General features: G+C 47.6%; 1 protein-coding gene across 1 annotated transcript in view; it reads left to right on the forward strand.

The window, feature by feature from the left end:
• The window catches only part of NOVA2 (NOVA alternative splicing regulator 2), a 39,738-nt gene that overhangs the window by 16,535 nt on the left and 3,711 nt on the right, over positions 1–19,492 (forward strand). Inside the window, exon 3 of the mRNA XM_017874269.1 lies at positions 4,287–4,533. Coding sequence (XP_017729758.1) covers positions 4,287–4,533 — 247 coding nt within the window. The remainder of the gene's footprint in view (positions 1–4,286; positions 4,534–19,492) is intronic.

Here is a 19,492-nt window from a genome sequence, read left to right on the forward strand (position 1 = left end):
GACAGAGTCTTGCTCTGTCACCAGGCTGGAGTGCAGTGGCACAATCTCGACTTACTGCAACCCCCGCCTCCTGGGTCCAAGTGAGTCCCCTGCCTCAGCCTCCCGAGTAGCTGGGACTACAGGCACACGCCCCTACCCCCCTCCTTTTTTTTTTTTTTTTTTTTTTTGTATTTTAATAGAGACAGGGTTTCACCATGTTGGCCAGGATGATCTTGATCTCCTGACCTTGTGATCCACCCACCTCGGCCTCCCAAAGTGCTGGGATTACAGGCTTGAGCCACCACCACTGGCCACCCTAAGGATTCTAAAATGCTGTCTGATGTGGAACATCTGCTTGAAACTTTAGACCCTAACTGCTGAAGAAAAGCACAGATACACACACTTTTTATTTTTTATTTATTTATTTATATTGAGACAGGGTCTTACTCTGTTGCCCAGGCTGGAGTGCAGTGGCATGATCGTGGCTCGCTGCAACCTCAGCCTCCCGGGCTCAGGTGATTCTCCCACCTCAGCCTCCTGAATAACTGGAACTACAGGTGTGCACCACCAGGCCCAGCTACTTGTTTTTTCTTTTTTTGAGACAGAGATTCGCTCTTGTTGCCCAGGCTGGAGTGCAATGGTGCGATCTCGGCTCACTGCAACCTCCACCTCCCTGGTTCAAGTGATTCTCCCACCTCAGCCTCCTGAGTAACTGGAGCTACAGGTGTGCACCACCAGGCCCAGCTACTTTTTTTTTCTTTTTTTTAGACAGAGATTCGCTCTTGTTGCCCAGGCTGGAGTGCAATGGTGCGATCTCGGCTCACTGCAACCTCCACCTCCCTGGTTCAAGTGATTCTCCTGCCTCAGCCTCCCGAGTAGCTAGGATCACAGGCGTCCGTTACCATGCCCAGCTACTTTTTTGTATTTTTAGTAGATATGGGGTTTCACCATGTTAGCAGGCTGGTCTCAGACTCCAGACCTCAGGTGATCCACTCGCCTCGGCCTCCCAAAATGCTGAGATTACAGGCATGAGCCACCACACCCGGCCTGTATATTTTTTTTGTAGAGATGGGGTCTCGCTATATTGCCCAGGCTGAACTCCTGAGCTCAAGCCCTCCATCCGCCTTGGCCTCCTAAAGTGATGGGATTGCAGGCATGAGCCACTGTTTATAGTTTTATAACATATTTCCATCAAAGCGCAAAGTCTTGAACGACTACTTAATACGTTCATCTTCTTTTAATATCAAAAATACAAAAACAAAACTGTCATCATTTTATGCCTCCCTCCAAAACACACACATAGAGCTGATCACTCCATACACCCCAAATTTAGCAGAATGCAGAGACTCTGAAGCCAGACACCTGGGTTCAAAACTCCAAACATCCACTACCGCCGTCTAAGAGAACTTCAGCAAATCTTGAGCCTTCTCTGTGTCTCAGTGTCCTTAGCAGGGAATCAGGGACAATAACGATATTGCATACTTCATTTACTAAGTGAACATGTATGTATAAAGTGCTTTGGTCAAGCATGATGGCTCACATCTGTAATCCCAACACTTTGGGAGACTGAGGCGGGTGGATCACTTGAGGCCGAGCTGACCAACATGACGAAATCCCATCTCTACAAAAAATGCAAAACTTAGGCGTGGTGGCACACGCCTGTAATCCCAGCTACTCAGGAGGCTTAGGCATGAGAATCACTTGAACTGGGAGGCAGAGGTTGCGGTGATCCGAGATCGCACCACTGCACTCCAGCCTGGGTGACAGAGCAAGACTCTTGTCTCAGAAAAAAAAAAAAAAGAGTGCTTAGAATGGTGTCTGACACTTGGGTTGCATAAGGGTCAGCTGTTATTATTAGACAGTCTTTGGGGGCTTAACCAACCCCCCACAAAGCTCCTGTGGGCCACCCTGTAAGAACTACAAGGGGATGGGAGGTCAAAGCCTTCCTGAGTTTGAAAGAAGCTACACAGAGATGCAAACCCTCAGCCTGCTCTTCCTGGGGCATCCACCTCCCCTACCCCACCCCTAGTTCCCACCCCAACCCACACCCTTTCCTATTTACACCAGACGGAGGCAGACTGCAGGCTGACTCACCCTTGGCTCAGACCAAGCCATTGTTCTGGGGTTGGGGGGGGTAGTAAGAGTGAGGAACATGGCCCAAAACGGGTGGGGGATATCAGCTACACAAGTGACCCACAGACAGTGGCGCCCAGACACATGGCGAGGCTAGCCTGCCAGACTAGGAAGTAGCAATCGAGGAGTCAGGGTCATGGCACCAGTGTGCTGCACTGAAGTGCTTGCTGGACACTGACGCACACCCCAGGTATCCCAGACACACAGGTACACAGCCACACGGCGCCTGGCACACACTCAAGACCTCTTTTTTTTTTTTTCCTTTTGAGACAGAGTCTCGCCCTTTCGCCAGGCTGGAGTGCAGCAGTGTGATCTCTGCTCACTGCAACCTCCGCCTCCCGGCTTCAAGTGATTCTTCTGCCTCAGCCTCCCATGTAGCTGGGACTACAGGCGCGTGCCACCACGCCAATCTAATTTTTGTATTTTTAGTAGAGATGGGGTTTCACCGTGTTGCGCAGGATGGTCTCGATCTCTTGACCTCATGATCCGCCCACCACAGCCTCCCAAAGTGCTGGGATTACAAGCGTGAGCCACCGTGCCCAGCCACACTCAAGACCTTTTACATTCTCAGAGGCAGAACCCCCTTCAAGGAGAGAGAGACACACTCACACTCCACACATCACACACATCCTGGCTCACCCAGGCACGCACGTTCTCACACTGACCAGTCAACTTTTCTTTGTCTCACTGTAATTCACATGCTCAGACACACACACACACACACACACACAAACACACCAGTCATCCAGAAAGTCCTACAAACTGACACCTGAGTCTGTCTGTCTTGCTGTCTCCTTCTCAGGTTCACACACACCAGTCATAGGGTCTTTCCTGTCTCCAATACATATATATATACACACACTGGTCATCCAAGTAGTCTTAGAAACATCCAGAAGTGTGTGTCTCTTTCACTTTCACAAACACACATACACACACAGATGCAGACACACACACTGCCACCCAGTCTCAGAGTGGTAGATATTCATTGTACAGCCTCGATCCCACTTTGTGAGATTCTTTTGTTTCTTTCTCTCGAACTCTCACACACACTCAGCTCTGTCTCACAAAGAGTCTCCATAACCTTGATCATCAAAGCGACACCAAAGTCTGTCCCACACACAAGGGCACACACAAACACCTTCACCAGAATCACTGTCACATAGTCTGTTCATAAGGCAGTCCCTGCACTTTGTCTTCTACAAACACAGATTAGGATCATCTAGTCAGTCCTGCTGAAGTACACACACACACACACACACACACACCACTCACCGAACAGCCTCACAGACACACACAGCCACAGTGTCACCCAGAGTCTCTTTCACACACATATCCCCCCAAGTTTCTCTCTTCCCCATGCCCCCACTCCCCAACACTCTCATGCAGAAATGAGAAGGATGCCCAGGACAGAGCCACAGCCAGTATCTGGAGAGTCTCCAGGAAAGACACCCATCTACCTCCCTCCCCAATTCCTTGGTCCCCACTCCTCCACGAGTAGTCTTTGACCCACCCTGCTCTCCCCTGTCCACACCCCTGCCCTCCCCCACCCCTCAGCCCTCCATCTGGTGGGTTCAGACAGGCCCTCAGGCCTCTCTTCTGCCTCCCCATCCCCAGCTCTTCCCCATCCTCTCCAAAAGCCCAGAGGCCGACGCTGCAGGCTTTCAGGGGTTGCCATGACAACAGGGCCTCGTCCCTCGTCCCCCTGGGGGTGGGCTGAGGACCCGGCCAGCCAGACCGATAAGGGGGTTCCAGTTACTGTGGCAACCGTTGCAGGCCTGAGCTCTCTGCTTCCAGAAGGGGAGGAGGGTGGAGTGAGTGAATGGTTGCCAAAGCAACCAGGGAACCGCAAGAACTGAGAAGAGGCAGCTGAGCCCTGTCTCCCCTGCCCAGGGTTGCTGTGGGCATCGCAAAACACTTAAGGATCATTCTTCCATCCCTAGAGGTTGTTTTAGGGGAGGGAGATGAAGTGCAGATTATAAAGCAGGATTCCACTCATTCTCCCAGCTACCCGTCATGGCCTGGGGGCCCATGCCTGCTCCCCCAGGCTCACCGTGTGATCAGTCAAATCCACTCTCTGGACCTCAGCTTTCCTCTTCCATTAAATGGGGCCTGTCTCTCAGGAATGTCCCTATTCCTGTCTCATGAGTGTGCCCTCTCTCTCCCTTGCTCAACAGGAACCACAGAGCGGGTATGCCTAGTACAGGGCACAGCAGAGGCCTTGAATGCTGTGCACAGCTTTATTGCCGAGAAGGTCCGAGAAATCCCACAAGCGATGACCAAGCCTGAGGTGGTCAACATCCTTCAACCCCAAACCACGATGAACCCCGACAGAGCCAAGCAGGTCAGCTGGGGCAGAGACTGGGTTGCTGTAAAGCTGGTGACATTCACGAAGAAACATTCCTCCCACATCACTGCATTACTGTGAGGTTCAATGGGACAAAGCTGATAAAAATCTCATCAGTCAAAGACCACATGGTAGTGGTTAGTATTATTCTTAGGGAGTCAGCTCTAATAGTATAGAAAGGACTCCAGACCATTTGGAGCGGGCTTGATTCCAGAGAGGGAGTGAACGTCTGGGAGAATGTGGCACGATTCCCTACTGTTCAATCCTTCCTTCCTAGGATTCTCTAGTTCCTCTTCTCCCTTCCACCTCATCCCATTGTCTCTCTGAACGACCTGCCTCCCACTTCCTGTTATCGCCGGAAGTGACCTCAGTGACAATTCAGTCACATCCAGAAGAGTTTACAAATAGTCTCTCATCCTCCTTCCCTCCATAATTAACGTATGGAGGTAGGGGTGGTGTTTCATTAGCGAGAGCAGATGTGGGTCCCTCTCCTACACAGCCCTCTCCAGGAAGGAATGGAAAGGGGCGGGCAGCGATCCTCTGTTGCCTCAGTTAGGGGAAGCGGTGGCGTAGGGGCGTGGCAGGGAGTGGCCAATCGCTTCCCGGGCCTCTCCGGTTGCCATGACGACGATGCGCACTGGGCAGGTGAGCTCCCCTCAAAGCTGCGCTGTCCGGACCCGGAAGTGGGTAAGAGAACGGGAACGCGGAGCTGGCTCCCGTTTTCTCTCCCGTCCCCACTCCCTTATGCATGCGTACTCCGTGCAATGGGGCGAGAACCCCTGGGCGGGCGGGAGGGACCCTTGCGAGGGCTAGTCAGTGTCTACCTAGAGGCAAAGACGAGAGAGGACGTCGGTAAAAGAAATCTGGAATTCGGCCGGGCGCGGTGGCTCAAGCCTGTAATCCCAGCACTTTGGGAGGCCGAGACGGGCGGATCACGAGGTCAGGAGATCGAGACCATCCTGGCTAACACGGTGAAACCCCGTCTCTACTAAAAAAAAATACAAAAAACTAGCCGGGCGAGGTGGCGGACGCCTGTAGTCCCAGCTACTCGGGAGGTTGAGGAAGGAGAATGGCGTAAACCCGGGAGGCGGAGCTTGCAGTGAGCTGAGATCCGGCCACTGCACTCCAGCCTGGGCGACAGAGCGAGACTCCGTCTCAAAACAAAAAAAACAAAAAAAAACAAAACAAAAAAAAAAGAAATCTGGAATTCTTGGGTCCTGTCGTTGCCCTGAGGTGGGGCAGAGCACAGGCCTGAGTTCCCCTAAGCTCATGTGGAAACGGTGGGCGGAGAAGCCTAGAGGAGAACTGCAGGGTGGAGCCCTCCCAAAAAAGACCGCGGGGCTTGGGGTGTGGAGCGCGGCCGCTGTCCTTGGTGCTGAAGCGACTCCGCTCCTCGCTCCCGCCAAGTTTCTCCCGAATCCCTTCCCACCAGCAGGGCACAGGTTATTCACAGTTTACAGGGAGGCGAGGGCATTGCCTCTTCCCTCCGCCTTGGTCGTGGCCACAAGGGACTCAGGGTTCATCAAGAGTTTGTGAATGTTGCAAGGAAAATGGGGTCAGCACCATCTGTGCCTGAGCATTCTACCGCCTCCCCCTAATCCACAGGAGCTCTGAGACAGTGGAGTCGAAAGGTTATAGAACCAGGGTTTATTCTCTGCCGTATTACTCGAGTGTTCCAAAGACTGCGAGAGATCATAGCTGAAGACTCAGGCTCTGGGCTCTGTTGTTGAGTTGAATCCTTCTTCGTACAGTACTTACATCCTATGTGACCTTGAGCAAGTGACTGATTTATCCAAGTCTCATTTTTCTCACCTGTAAAATGAGATTCATTATGATGCCTCCTTAAGGGTGATGGTTAGTGTTCGTTGATGTTTGAAAAGCACATAGCTTGTGTGTATAACGCATAGAAAATTAGCCCCAAAAATGTTCTCTGTTGTTATTATGGGATTTTTGAGTCAGGAAACAGGTCTACTTCTTTTCTGCCTTGGACTTGCTGTGTTACTCAGAGCCCCTTTCCTTGTGTAGGCCTCAGTTTCTCTTTTATTACAGTGCAGCAGCTGGGCCAAACCAGGGATTATAAATTAAATAACTAAAGTATTGAAAAGGGGAACAAAAGGCTTGAGGGTTGTTGCTCTCTGGAGAGGGTATGCCATCTTTAAAGGGAGAAGCTGCCACTCAACTGCACCGAATTCTTGCACTTTGGGAACATGGACGTAGTGCTACCACATCTTCCAAATTTTTCAAAAGAAGCCATAAATTTTTTAGATCAACCCTCTTTAAAATGTTGACTCTGGTTTTTTTATTATTATTATTTAATATATACTTGTCTGAGACAGAGTTGCACTCTGTCACCCAGGCTGGAGTGCAGTGATATGATCTAGGCTTACTGGAGCCTCGACCTCCCAGGCTTAAGCGATCCTCCCACCTCAGCCCACTGCATAGCTGGGGCTACCGGTGAACACGAGCACGCCTGGCTATTTTTTTTTTTTTTTTGAAACAGAGTTTTGCTCTTGTTGCCCAGAATAGAGTGCAATGGCATGGTCTCAGCTCACTGCAACCTCCACCTCCTGGGATCTAGTGATTCTCCTGCCTTGGCCTCCCAAGTAGCTGGGATTACAGGCGCCTGTTACCACGCCTGGCTAATTTTTTGTATTTTTAGTAGAGGTGGGGTTTCAACATATTGGCCAGGCCGGTCTCAAATTCCTGACCTCAGGTGATCTGCCTTCCTCAGCCTCCCAAAGTGCTGGGATTACAGGCATGAGCCACCGCGTCCGGCCCCTGGCTAATTTTTGTATTTTTTGTAGAGACAGGGTTTCACCATGTTGCCTAGGCTGGTCTCAAACTCCTGAACTCAAGCAATCCACCTGCCTCGGCTTCCCAAAGTGCTGAGATTATAGGTCTGAGCCATTGCGCCAGGACAACTCTGTTTTTAAAACACTATGAAGGTCAAAAAAATATATATGGCTGTAGACTGACTGGGGCCTGAAGATCACCAGATTGCCGCCTCTGGATTATACCAGTGGCTCTCACCCTTAGCTGATATCTGAGTCATCTGGGTAGCTTAAAATGCAGATTCATGGTTCCTGTCCCAGAACCACTGAATCAATATTTCTCGTAAGGCTTAAGAATCTGAGCATAAACTCTGGCCTTGGATCAGATCCTGACTCTACTGCTCATTACCCGTGAAAGAACTTGTGCAAGTTCTTTCTTTGTGCCTCCATTTCCCAATCTAGAAAATGGGGTAATAATAACACCTATCTTAGGGTTGTGGTGGAACCTAGATAAGTTACGATATTAAACTGTTAGCTGTTGATGCTGCTTTTGTTGTTCTTGGTGGTGGTGGTAGTAGTAGTAGTAGTAGCAGTAGCAGTAGTAGTATTTGCAAATTTCCATGGGCTTGCAAATCACTGGGGCAGATGGTCTGTGGTCCTTCTGGCTCTAAAACTTCAACAGTTCTATGGCTCTATAATTCCAAAATTCTAAGCATGTATTGTCTAAGATTCTACTGTTCTAATGTCCTGGGATTCCAAGATTCTATGAGTCTGCATCTGCAGATCTTTCTAAGATGCTGTGGTTCTACAATTCAGGGTCTATGATGAAGGCAGCTGCCATGATCTTAGCGCTTCCCATGTGCCAGGCACTGGGCATCACTTTAGTCATTGAATGTTTCCAATAACAGGCCAGGAGCAGTGGCTCACGCCTGTAATTCCAACACTTTGAAAGGCCGAGATGGTGGATCACCTGAGGTCAGGAGCTCGAGACCAGCATGGCCAACGTGGCAAAACCCCATCTCTACTAAAAATACAAAAAATTAGCCAGGCGTGGTGGTGCACGCCTGTAGTCTCAGCTATTCTGGAGGCTGAGGCAGGAGAATCGCTTGAACCCAGGAGGTGGAGGTTGCAATGAGCCAAGAGCATGCCACTGCTCTCCAGCCTGGGTGACAGAGCAAGATTCTGTCAAAAAAAAAAAAGGGCCAGGCACGGTGGCTCAAGCCTATAATCCCAGCACTTTGGGAGGCCGAGACGGGCGGATCACGTGGTCAGGAGATCAAGACCATCCTGGCTAACACAGTGAAACCCTGTCTCTACTAAAAAACATACCAAAAAAAGTAGCCTGGCGTGGTGGTGGGCACCTGTAGTCCCAGCTACTCGGGAGGTTGAGGCAGGAGAATGGCATAAACTCACAAGACGGAGCTTGCAGTGAGCTGAGATCCGGCCACTGCACTCCAGCCTGGGCGACAGAGCGAGACTCTGTCTCAAAAAAAAAAAAAAAAAAGAAGAAGAAGAAGAATGTTTCCAATAATAATATAGGGTAGGTGTGGTTATGCTAATACTGAAGATGAGGAAGGTAAGGCACAGAGAGGTGAAGGCATGTGCCTAAGCTCAGACAGTTACTAAATAATAAACTAGGAGGCTGGACGTAGTAGCTTTTGCCTGTAATCCCAGCACCTTGGGAGGCCGACGTGGGCGGATTACTTGAGGCCAGGAGTTCAAGACCAGCCTGGCCAAAATAGTGAAACCCCATCTCTACTAAAAATACAAAAATTAGCCAGGCGCAGTGGCAGGCGCCTGTAATCCTAGCTACTCCAGAGGCTGAGGCAGGAGAATCGCTTGAACCTGAGAGGCAGAGATTGCAGTGAGCCAAGATCACACCACTGCACTCCAGCCTGGCTGACAGAGCAAGACTTTGTCTCAAAAAAACAAAAAGAACCTAGGATTTGGATCTTGCCATGTTGTAAAAACAGCAACCTTGTTGACTGAGTGACTACCAGAGAGCAGGCTGCCAGTGTCTCACTGAATATTTGCACAGATCGTATGGATTAGGTATAGTATGCCCATTTTACAGATGTGGAAAAGGAGGCTCTGAGAAGTAAAGGGACTTTCATAGGCCACCAGCTAGGAGGTGGAAGAAGTAGGAATTTTCTTAAAACCTAACTTTATTTTTCTCACATGATTAACCCCTGGTCCTCACACCTTTTCTCGGCCAATCTATCCTTCCTTCACTGCTCTAAAATATTGCATCACAGACTAAATACCACTCCTGGTTCTGGTTGTGAACATGCTGTTCCATCTTCTTGATTTGTCAGGCTGTTTGTTTTTCCTGGTGACTTTTTGTTTTTTGAAATAACAGCTCTGTTGAGCTATAATTCACATACTATAAACTTTACTGTTTAGAAGTGTACAGTTTAGTAGTTTTGTTGTATGTTCACAGGGTTGTACATCAACTGCCATCTAATTGCAGAACATTTTCATCATGCCAAAAAGAAACCCTGTGCCCATGAACAGTCACTCACCATTCCCCCAGACCCCAGTCTCAACCTCTTCCAGCCACTAATCTACTTTTGGTCTGTGGACTTGCCTATTCTGGATCTTTTATATAAACAGAATCGTATAACATATGGTCTTTTGTGTCTGACTTTTTTCACTTAACATAATACTTTCGAGGTTTATCTATATTGTAGCATGTGTCAAAACTTTACTCCTTTTTATAGCCAAATAATGTTTCATTGTATGGATAGACCACATTTTGCTTGTCTGTTCATCGGTTGATAGACATTTGGGTTGTTTCTCCTTTTTAGCTATGATGAATAATGCTTCTGAACATTCATGTACAAGTCTTTTTGTAGATATGTATTTCCAGCTCTCTTGGGTAGATGCCTAGGGTGGAATTATTGGGACATATGATAAATCTATGTTCAACTTTTTGAAGAATTGCCAGACTATTTTCCTTAATAGCTGTACCACAGATGTGGGATTTAAATCCAGCTCCATCCATAGGGATAACAATGACAATAATCATTTCTTTCTTTCTTTCTTTTTTTCTTTCTTTCTTTCCTTCTTTCTTTTTTTTTTTTTTTTTTTTTTTTTTTTTTGCTGCTTTTTTTTTTTTTTTTTTTTTTTTTTTTTTTTTTTTTTTTTAATTTTTATTGAGATGAAGTCTCGCTCTGTCGCCCAGACTGGAGTGCAGTGGCGTGATCTTGGCTCGCAATCTCGGCTTATTGCAAGCTCTACCTCCCGGGTTCACTCCATTCTGCTGCCTCAGCCTCCCAAGTAGCTGGGACTACAGGCACCCGCCACCACGCCCAGCTAATGTTTTTGTATTTTTAGTAGAGACGGTGTTTCACCGTGTTAGCCAGGATGGTCTTGATCTCCTAACCTCGTGATCCACCCACCTCAGCCTCCCAAAGTGCTGGGATTACAGGCGTGAGCCACTGCACCCAGCCAACAATAATCATTTCTTGAGTGCTTCTATGGACTTATATTAATTGCACATTACTTACATGATGCCCTATGCTTGGCACATAGTAGGTGCTCAGCACATGTTACTTATTTGAATGAATAGATGATGACTTCGCCGACAGGGCCAAGCAGAAACATGAGGACTGAGGTGTAATCTGCCAATAGTAGCAGTTGTGAGTCACCTGAAGGGCACTCACACTCAGTTCCAGATACTTGTGGTCATGTTTGGATTTCGAGCTCACCATTGCATGCATAAGCTCAATTAAGCCTCATAATAGTCCTATGGAGGAGGTCTGAATGTCCCTGTTTTACAGATGAGAAAACTGAGTCTCAAAGAGGTTAGGCCCCTTGCCCAGCATCAGACAGGGAGCCAAGGTTTAAACCCGAGCAGGTGACTCCAGAGTCCAAGGCAGCTTTTCAGGGATTTATATGCACAGACTACAAATGGGTACCCCATTTGTATTGTTTTGTATTGTAGAAGAAACATTGCATTGTTTCTTCTACACAGTAGTTCTTAGACATTTTGAAGAGGTTGCCAACATTTAAAAACTAGGATGCTGGCCGGGGTGCGGTGGCTCAGGCCTGTAATCCTAGTACTTTGGGAGGCTGAGACAGTCAGATCACGAGGTCAGGAGTTCGAGACCAGCCTGGCCAGCATGGTAAAACCCCATCTCTACTAAAAATACAAAAATTAGCCAGGCATGGTGATGGGTGCCTGTAATCCCAGCTACTCAGGAGGTTGAGGCAGAAGAATCGCTTGAAACTGGAAAGCGGAGGTTGCAGTGAGCTGAGATCGCGCCACTGCACTCTACCCTGGGCAAAAGAGCGAAACTTCATCTCAAAAAAAAAAAAAAAAAAGCTAGGATGCTTCACGTTTTACAAATCAGCATTTCCAACTCATCTAGAAATGCCCATCAGGCTGAGTTTGACTGCCCAATTGCACAGTACTCTACCACTCCCCACCCTGACCAGGTGACATACACCTGCTGTCTCCACCCATTCCCCTTCCTGCTTAGGCCTGTGGGCATGTTGTCCTTCAGTCTTCATCTGTCTATTTATTCGCTCACCCTTTGCTGAGTATGTACTGTGTCCCAGGCCCTTTTCTAGGCACTGAGAACCCAGTAGTAATAATACAGGCAAAAATCTCTAACCTCGTGGATTTGAAATTCTTTTACAGAAAAACACAAAATAAACAAGGAGATAAGTAAAATATAGAGTATGTTAGAGAGTGAAAATACTATGAAGAAAAATAAGGCAGAGAAGAGGAAAAGGGAATGTTAGAGCATAGATTTTTTTCCTTTTTATTTTGAAAATGTTTAAGGAATAGTCCCCATACATTGCACTTAGATTCACCAGTTGTTAACATTTGTGCATGCATGAACACATCTGCATGCATGTGTGTACCCGTGTGCACACACACACAATGTTTGTTTTGATTTTTTTTTTCTTTTTTTTGAGACAGAGTCTTGCTCAGTCGCCAGGCTGGAGTGCAGTGGTGCGATGATCTCGGCTCACTGCAACCTCCGCCTCCCAGGTTTAAGCAATTCACCTGCCTCAGCCTCCCGAGTAGCTGGGACTACAGGCACGCACCAGCACGCTTGGCTAGGCGTGTGCCTCCACGCCTGGCTAATTTTGTATTTTCTTTTTTCTTTTCTTTTTTTTTTTTTTTTTGAGACGGAGTCTTGCTCTGTTGCCCAGGCTGGAGTGCAGTGGCCGGATCTCAGCTCACTGCAAGCTCCGCCTCCCGGGTTCCCGCCATTCTCCTGTCTCAGCCTCCCGAGTAGCTGGGACTACAGGCGCCCGCCACCTCGCCCGGCTACTTTTTTGTAGTTTTAGTAGAGACGGGGTTTCACCGTGTTAGCCAGGATGGTCTCGATCTCCTGACCTCGTGATCCGCCTGCTTTGGCCTCCCAAAGTGCTGGGATTACAGACGTGAGCCACCGTGCCCCGCTGACCTCATGACTCTTTACTCCTAAGTACTTTAACATGTATCTTCCAAGGACCGTCTCCTACATTATTTTATTACTATCATCACACCTAAAACAAAACAAACAAACAAAATGCGAATTCTATACTATTGTCTCATTGGAAAGTCCATATTCAAATCGCCCTAAAATATCTTTTATAACATAGAGGATTTTTCAATCTGAGATTCAGTCAACTTTCGTGCTTTGCATTTGATTGTTACACCTCATTAGTCTCTTTTACTCTAAAATAAAGGAAGATTCTTTTCTCTTGTTCACAAGGTCTGGCTCTGTCACCCAGGCTGGAGTACAGTGATGCCATTTTGGCTCACTGCAACCTCCACCTCTTGGGCTCAAGCCATCCTCCACCTTAGCCTCCCAAATAGCTGGGACTACAGGCATATACCACCACACTCAGTTACTTTTTGTACTTTTTGTAGAGACGAGGTTTTGCCATGTTGTCCAGGCTGTAGAACTTGTGAGCTCAAGCGATCTGCCCACCTCAGCATCCCAAAGTGCTGGGATTACAGGCATGAGCCACTGCGCCCAGCTTCTTTTTTTTTTTTTTTTTTTTTTTTTTTTTGAGATGGAGTCTCGCTTTGTCACCCAGGCTACAGTGCAGTGTCATGATCTCGGCTCACTTGACAATTGCTTGAACCCGGGAGGCGGAGGTTGCAGTAAGCTGAGATGGTGCCACTGTACTCCAGCCTGGGCGACAGAGTGAGACTGTGTCTCAAAAAAAAATAAATAATAAAAATAAAATCAGGGAGACCAACAGGAAACAGAGCATGGGGAGCTCTGTCACAGCAACACTGCCTTTCTCCTACAAATATTTTGTGATGTCCACTTGACTCTCTGAAATACTATTCATATTCATATGTGCATATATAGACATACCTACACTTGTAAGACTTTTTGACAGCTTTATTGAGATATAATTCACATACATACAACTCACGCATTTAAGGTATACAGCTCTAGGCCCAGTATGGGAGCTCATGCCTGTAATCCCAGCACTTTAGGAGGCCGAGGCAGGAGGATCACTTGAGCCCAGGAGTACAAGGCTGCAGTGAGCTCCGATCACACCACTGCACTCCAGCCTGGGTATCAGAGCAAGACTCTGTCTATTTAAAAAAAAGAAACATAAAATACATGATAAATAAAGTGTACAGTTCATTGGCTTTTATTATAGTCACATAGTTGTACACCTATTACCACAATCCATTTTGGAACATTTGTATTGCCTTCAAAATAAATCGTAATTTTTTTCCTTCTTTTTTTAGAGGCAGGGTCTTGCACTGTCACCCAGGCTGGAGTGTAGTGGCACCTGTCAAAGCTCACTGCAGCCTCAAACTCCTGGGCTCAAGTGATCCCTTAGCCTCCTGAGTAGCTGAGACTACAGGTGCACACCACTGCATCCAGCTAATTTATTTTTATTTTTTGTAGAGATGGGGTTTCACCATCTTGCCCAGGCTGATCTCTAACTCCTGGGCTCAAGCCATCCTCTGGCCTCTGCCTCCCAAAGTGCTGGGATTACAGGCATGAGCCACCGAGCCTGGCCTCCAAAAGAAATCTTGATCCTCTTAGCTATGTCCCCTGGATCCCCCACCTCAGCTCACCCTCTCCCTATCCCCAAGCCACCATAAATCTATTTTCTGTGTCTACAGATTTGCCTATTCTGGACATTTCTGTAAAAGGAATCATACAGTATGTGGTCAACCATCAACACTATCTAATTCCAGAATGTATCTATTACTGCAAAAGAAACCCTATACCTGTAGGCAGTTACCCCCAATCCCCTTCCTCCCATTCCCTGGCAACCACTAATCTACCTTTTTGGCTCTGTGGATCTGCATATTCTGGACATTTATGTAAATGAACTCAGCTGTGGTCTTTTGTAACTGGCTTCTTTCACTTAGCATATTTTTTTCTAGATTCATCCACACTATAGCATGTATCAGTACTTTGTTCATTCAATTTATTGCCAAATAATATTCCATTGTATGAATATACCATGTTTGATTTTATCCCATGAGACTTTTTAAAATAAAGAAGATATAATAGGAAAGTGATTTGTTATAAAACAAGGTGAATTTTATTTTATTTTTTCTTTGTTGTTGTTGTTGTTTGCTTTGTTTTGTTTTGTTTTTGAGACACGGTCTGCTCTGTTGCCCAGGCTGGAGTACAGTGGCACAATCACAGCTCACTGCAGCCTCAACCTCCTGGGCTCAAGTGATTCTCCCACCTCAGCCTCCCAAGTAGCTGGGACCACAGGCAGATGCCACCACACGTGGCTAATTTTTATATTTTTACCAGAGACAGGGTTTCATCATGATGCCCAGGCTGGTCTTGAACTCCTGGGCTCAAGTGATTCACCCTGCCTCAGCCTCCCAAAGTGCTAGGATTACAGGTGTGAGTCACTGCACCCAGCCAAGGTGAATTTTAATATGTAAATAAATAGTCAGGACCACAACGGAAGGAATAATGAATTAGGCAGCTGGTCACACCTAAGCATAGCTAAGTGAGACGACTACAAATGTAAAGTGATCCAGAGTGTAATACTGGAGACTTAAATAATACAAATGCCGTTGCTACTGATGCCAGGTTTTCTAAAATGATGAAAACTCTTGTGCAGAGCAAAACAAAGCACAAACCACTCTTGATTTACTGGTAGTTGCATTCCTGGAAATTTCAGTAGCTCTTAAAACCAGGCAAACAGTACTTATACTTACATGTATCATGGGGTTGGGCTCTGAGCTCAGAGATTTTTTCTGTTTTGTTTTGTTATTTATTTTAATTATTTATTTATTTTTGAGATAGGGTCTCACTGTGTCAGTTGGGTTCTGGGCTCAGAGACTTTTTTTTTTTTTTTTTTTTTGCGTCAGGGTCTCACTCTATTGCCCATGTTGAAGTACAGTGGCACAATTACGGCTCACTGCAGCCTATACCCCCAGGCTCAAGTGATCTTCCCACCTCAGCCTCCTGGGTAGCTGGGACTATAGGCATGTGCCACCAGGCCAGCTAATGTTTTTAATTTTTTTTTGTAGAGATGGGGTCATGCTATGCTGCCCACGCAGGTCTACAACTCCTGGGCTCAAGTGATCCTCCCACCTTGGCCTCCCGAGGTACTGGGATTACAGGCATGAGCCACCATGCACAGACGTGGGCTCAGAGATTTAAAAACAGGCTCTTCATCCGCATGAATGTCCAACAGAACCTTCAAAAGTAGTCATATAGTGGTTGGGTGTGGTGGCTCATGCCTGTAATCCCAGCACTTTGGGAGACTGAGGCGGCTGGATCACTTGAGGCCAGGAGTTCGAGACTGGCCTGGCCAGCATGGTAAAACCCTGACTCTACTAAAAATACGAAAAAAGTCCGGGCGCGGTGGCTCAAGCCTGTAATCCCAGCACTTTGGGAGGCCGAGACGGGCGGATCACGAGGTCAGGAGATCGAGACCATCCTGGCTAACACGGTGAAACCCCATCTCTACTAAAAATACAAAAAAGTAGCCAGGCAANTTTTTTGCCCATGTTGAAGTACAGTGGCACAATTACGGCTCACTGCAGCCTATACCCCAGGCTCAAGTGATCTTCCCACCTCAGCCTCCTGGGTAGCTGGGACTATAGGCATGTGCCACCAGGCCAGCTAATGTTTTAATTTTTTTTTGTAGAGATGGGGTCATGCTATGCTGCCCACGCAGGTCTACAACTCCTGGGCTCAAGTGATCCTCCCACCTTGGCCTCCCGAGGTACTGGGATTACAGGCATGAGCCACCATGCACAGACGTGGGCTCAGAGATTTAAAACAGGCTCTTCATCCGCATGAATGTCCAACAGAACCTTCAAAAGTAGTCATATAGTGGTTGGGTGTGGTGGCTCATGCCTGTAATCCCAGCACTTTGGGAGACTGAGGCGGCTGGATCACTTGAGGCCAGGAGTTCGAGACTGGCCTGGCCAGCATGGTAAAACCCTGACTCTACTAAAATACGAAAAAAGTCCGGGCGCGGTGGCTCAAGCCTGTAATCCCAGCACTTTGGGAGGCCGAGACGGGCGGATCACGAGGTCAGGAGATCGAGACCATCCTGGCTAACACGGTGAAACCCCATCTCTACTAAAAATACAAAAAAGTAGCCAGGCAAGGTGGCGGGCGCCTGTAGTCCCAGCTACTCTGGAGGCTGAGGCAGGAGAATGGCGTGAACCTGGGAGGCGGAGTTTGCAGTGAGCTGAGATCCGGCCACTGCACTCCAGCCTGGGCGACAGAGCAAGACTCTGTCTCAAAAAAAAAAAAAAAAAATACAAAAAAATTAGCCGGGCATGGTGGTGGGTGCCTGTAATCCCAGCTACTAGGTAGGCTGAGGCAGCAGAATCTCTTGAACCCAGGAGGTGGAGATTGCAGTGTGCCGAGATCATGCCATGGCATATACCAGCCTGGATGACACAGTGAGACTCCGGCTCAAAAAAAAAAAAATAAGTAGACATATAGGGCCTGGGACAGCTCTTCCTTGTGAGGGACTGACTCTCCATTGTGGGGTACAGACACCTATGGTCCTCCCCACTGACAGTCCACATCTCCCCCCAGTCCTTGCAACAACCAAAACTGCCACCTCCACAAATTTCTCAGACACCCCTAGGGCTTAAGGGGACATGGGAAGGATTTTTGAGAGGGAGGAATTTATGTGTAGAAATGCTCTCGGAGGTGCAAAAGGAGATGACTGGTTTTGAAATGTCTCTGCAGGAATTAAGATTGATCAGACTTGCAGATGCTTGGACAGATGAGTGGTTGAAGGATGGGCTGCTGTGCAACTGAGAAAGGGAAGGTCACCATATTCAAATGACCAACTTCTTCATTCTGGAGTGTTCCCCTCCCAGGAGTCAGAAGGAGATTGAAATCTAGGTTCTTGGGTTGCTGGTCCATTGTGTGACATCCAAGACATCCACTTACGTCTGCCTTCTCAGACAAAAGCCTTCATGTTATCTTCATTTTACAGATACGACAACTAGATTAGTCTGCTAGGGCTGCCATAACAAAGTGCCAGAGACTGGGTGGTCTAAACAACAGGTATTTATATCTCATGATTCTGGAGGCCAGAAGCCCAAGATCAAGCTGTCAGTAGGACTGGTTTCTTCTGAGGCCTCTCTCCTTGACCTTCTTCTCCCTGTGTCTTCACACAGTGTTCCCTCTGTGTGCATCTGTGTCCTAATCTCTGCTTATAAGGACACCGGTCAGTAAATTAGGGCCTGCCCTAATAACCCCATTTTACTTTACCTCTTTAAAGACCGTTTCTCCAAATATAGTCAAATTCTAAAGTACTGGGAGTTACACCTTCAACATATGAATTTGAAGGGGACACAATTTCAGCCCATAACAACAGAGAGTTAAATGAGAAGACCATGTCTAGGGGAGCACAATGGATCAGGAACCCAAGAGCCTAGATTTCAGCTCCGTCACTAACTGGGGGGCCTTAGGACAAGTCCTTTCACCTCTTGGGCCTCGAGAGGCTCATCTGTAAAGTGAGGGCTTAATGAAGGCTTTTTGAGGGCTGGAAGTCAGAGTACTTAACACTAGAAGGCATGGGTGGGCCACAGTGCAAGCTTGCAGTGAGCTCCTGGAAAGCCCCATTGGATCAGCCATTAAGCTTTTAGATGCCGGACACAGAGGAGGCACCAAGAGTCCCAGGTACATGGGACAGGGTGGTTGAGGGGCTACTGAGGGGACCTCGAATACTGGCTATTCATTAACCAACTGTTGTGGATATATTTCAGTTTTTTTAAAAAATATAATGTTAGAGGCAAGGTCTTGCTATGTTGCCGAGGCTGGTCTCAAACTCCTGGGCTCAAGTGATCCTCCCACCTGAGCCTGTCAAAGTGCTGGGATTACAGGCCTGAGCTGTTGCACCTGACCTGAAATATTTCAATATTTTTAACAACCAGTTGGACCATACTGGTGCATATCAAAAGGCCATGCTGGGCCTGATTTTGGACGCTGGAGAGGAGAGGTAGGGAATGACCTGAGACTTCGCAGTCTCCAGCCACTGTAAAGACCCTCCCTTCGCCAGCTTGGTGGCTCAGATCTGTGATCCCAACACTTTAGGAGGCTAAGGCAGGAGGATCACTTGCGGTCAGGAGTTCAAGACCAGCCTGGGCAACATAGCAAGGTCCCGTCTCTACATATATATATATATATATATATAATTTTATTTTATTTTATTTTGTTTTGAGACAGGGTCTCCCTCTGTCACCCAGGCTGGAGTGCAATGGCCCGAGCTCAGCTCACTGCATCCTCCACCGCCTGGGTTCAAGCAATTGTCCTACGTCAGCCTCCTGAGTAGCTGGGATTACAGGCATGTTCTAACATACAGCTGACTAACTTTTGGATTTTTATAGAGACGGAGTTTCACCGTGTTAGCCAGGCTAGTTTGCAACTCCTGACCTCAAGTGATCTGCCTGCCTCAGCCCCGCAAAGTGCTGGGATTACAGGCGAGAGCCACCGTGCCCGGCCTAATTTAATTTAATTTTTTTTTTTTTTTTTTTTTACGAAGTCTCGCTCTGTCACCCAGGCTGGAGTGCAGTGACCTGATCTCAGCTCACTGCAACCTCTGCTTCCCGGGTTCACGCTATTCTCCGGCCTTAGCCTCCCGAGTAGCTGGGACTACAGGCGCCCGCCATCACGCCCAGTTAATTTTTTGTATTTTTAGTAGAGACAGGGTTTCACCGTGGTCTCAATCTCGTGACCTCGTGATCTGCCCGCCTCGGCCTCCCAAAGTGCTGGGATTACAGGCGTGAGCCACCGCGCCCGGCCTAATTTAATTTAATTTTAAAAAATAAAATTAAAGA

This window comes from Rhinopithecus bieti, unplaced genomic scaffold, assembly GCF_001698545.2.
Source record: "Rhinopithecus bieti isolate Rb0 unplaced genomic scaffold, ASM169854v2 scaffold_7888, whole genome shotgun sequence".
Lineage (NCBI taxonomy): Eukaryota > Metazoa > Chordata > Mammalia > Primates > Cercopithecidae > Rhinopithecus > Rhinopithecus bieti.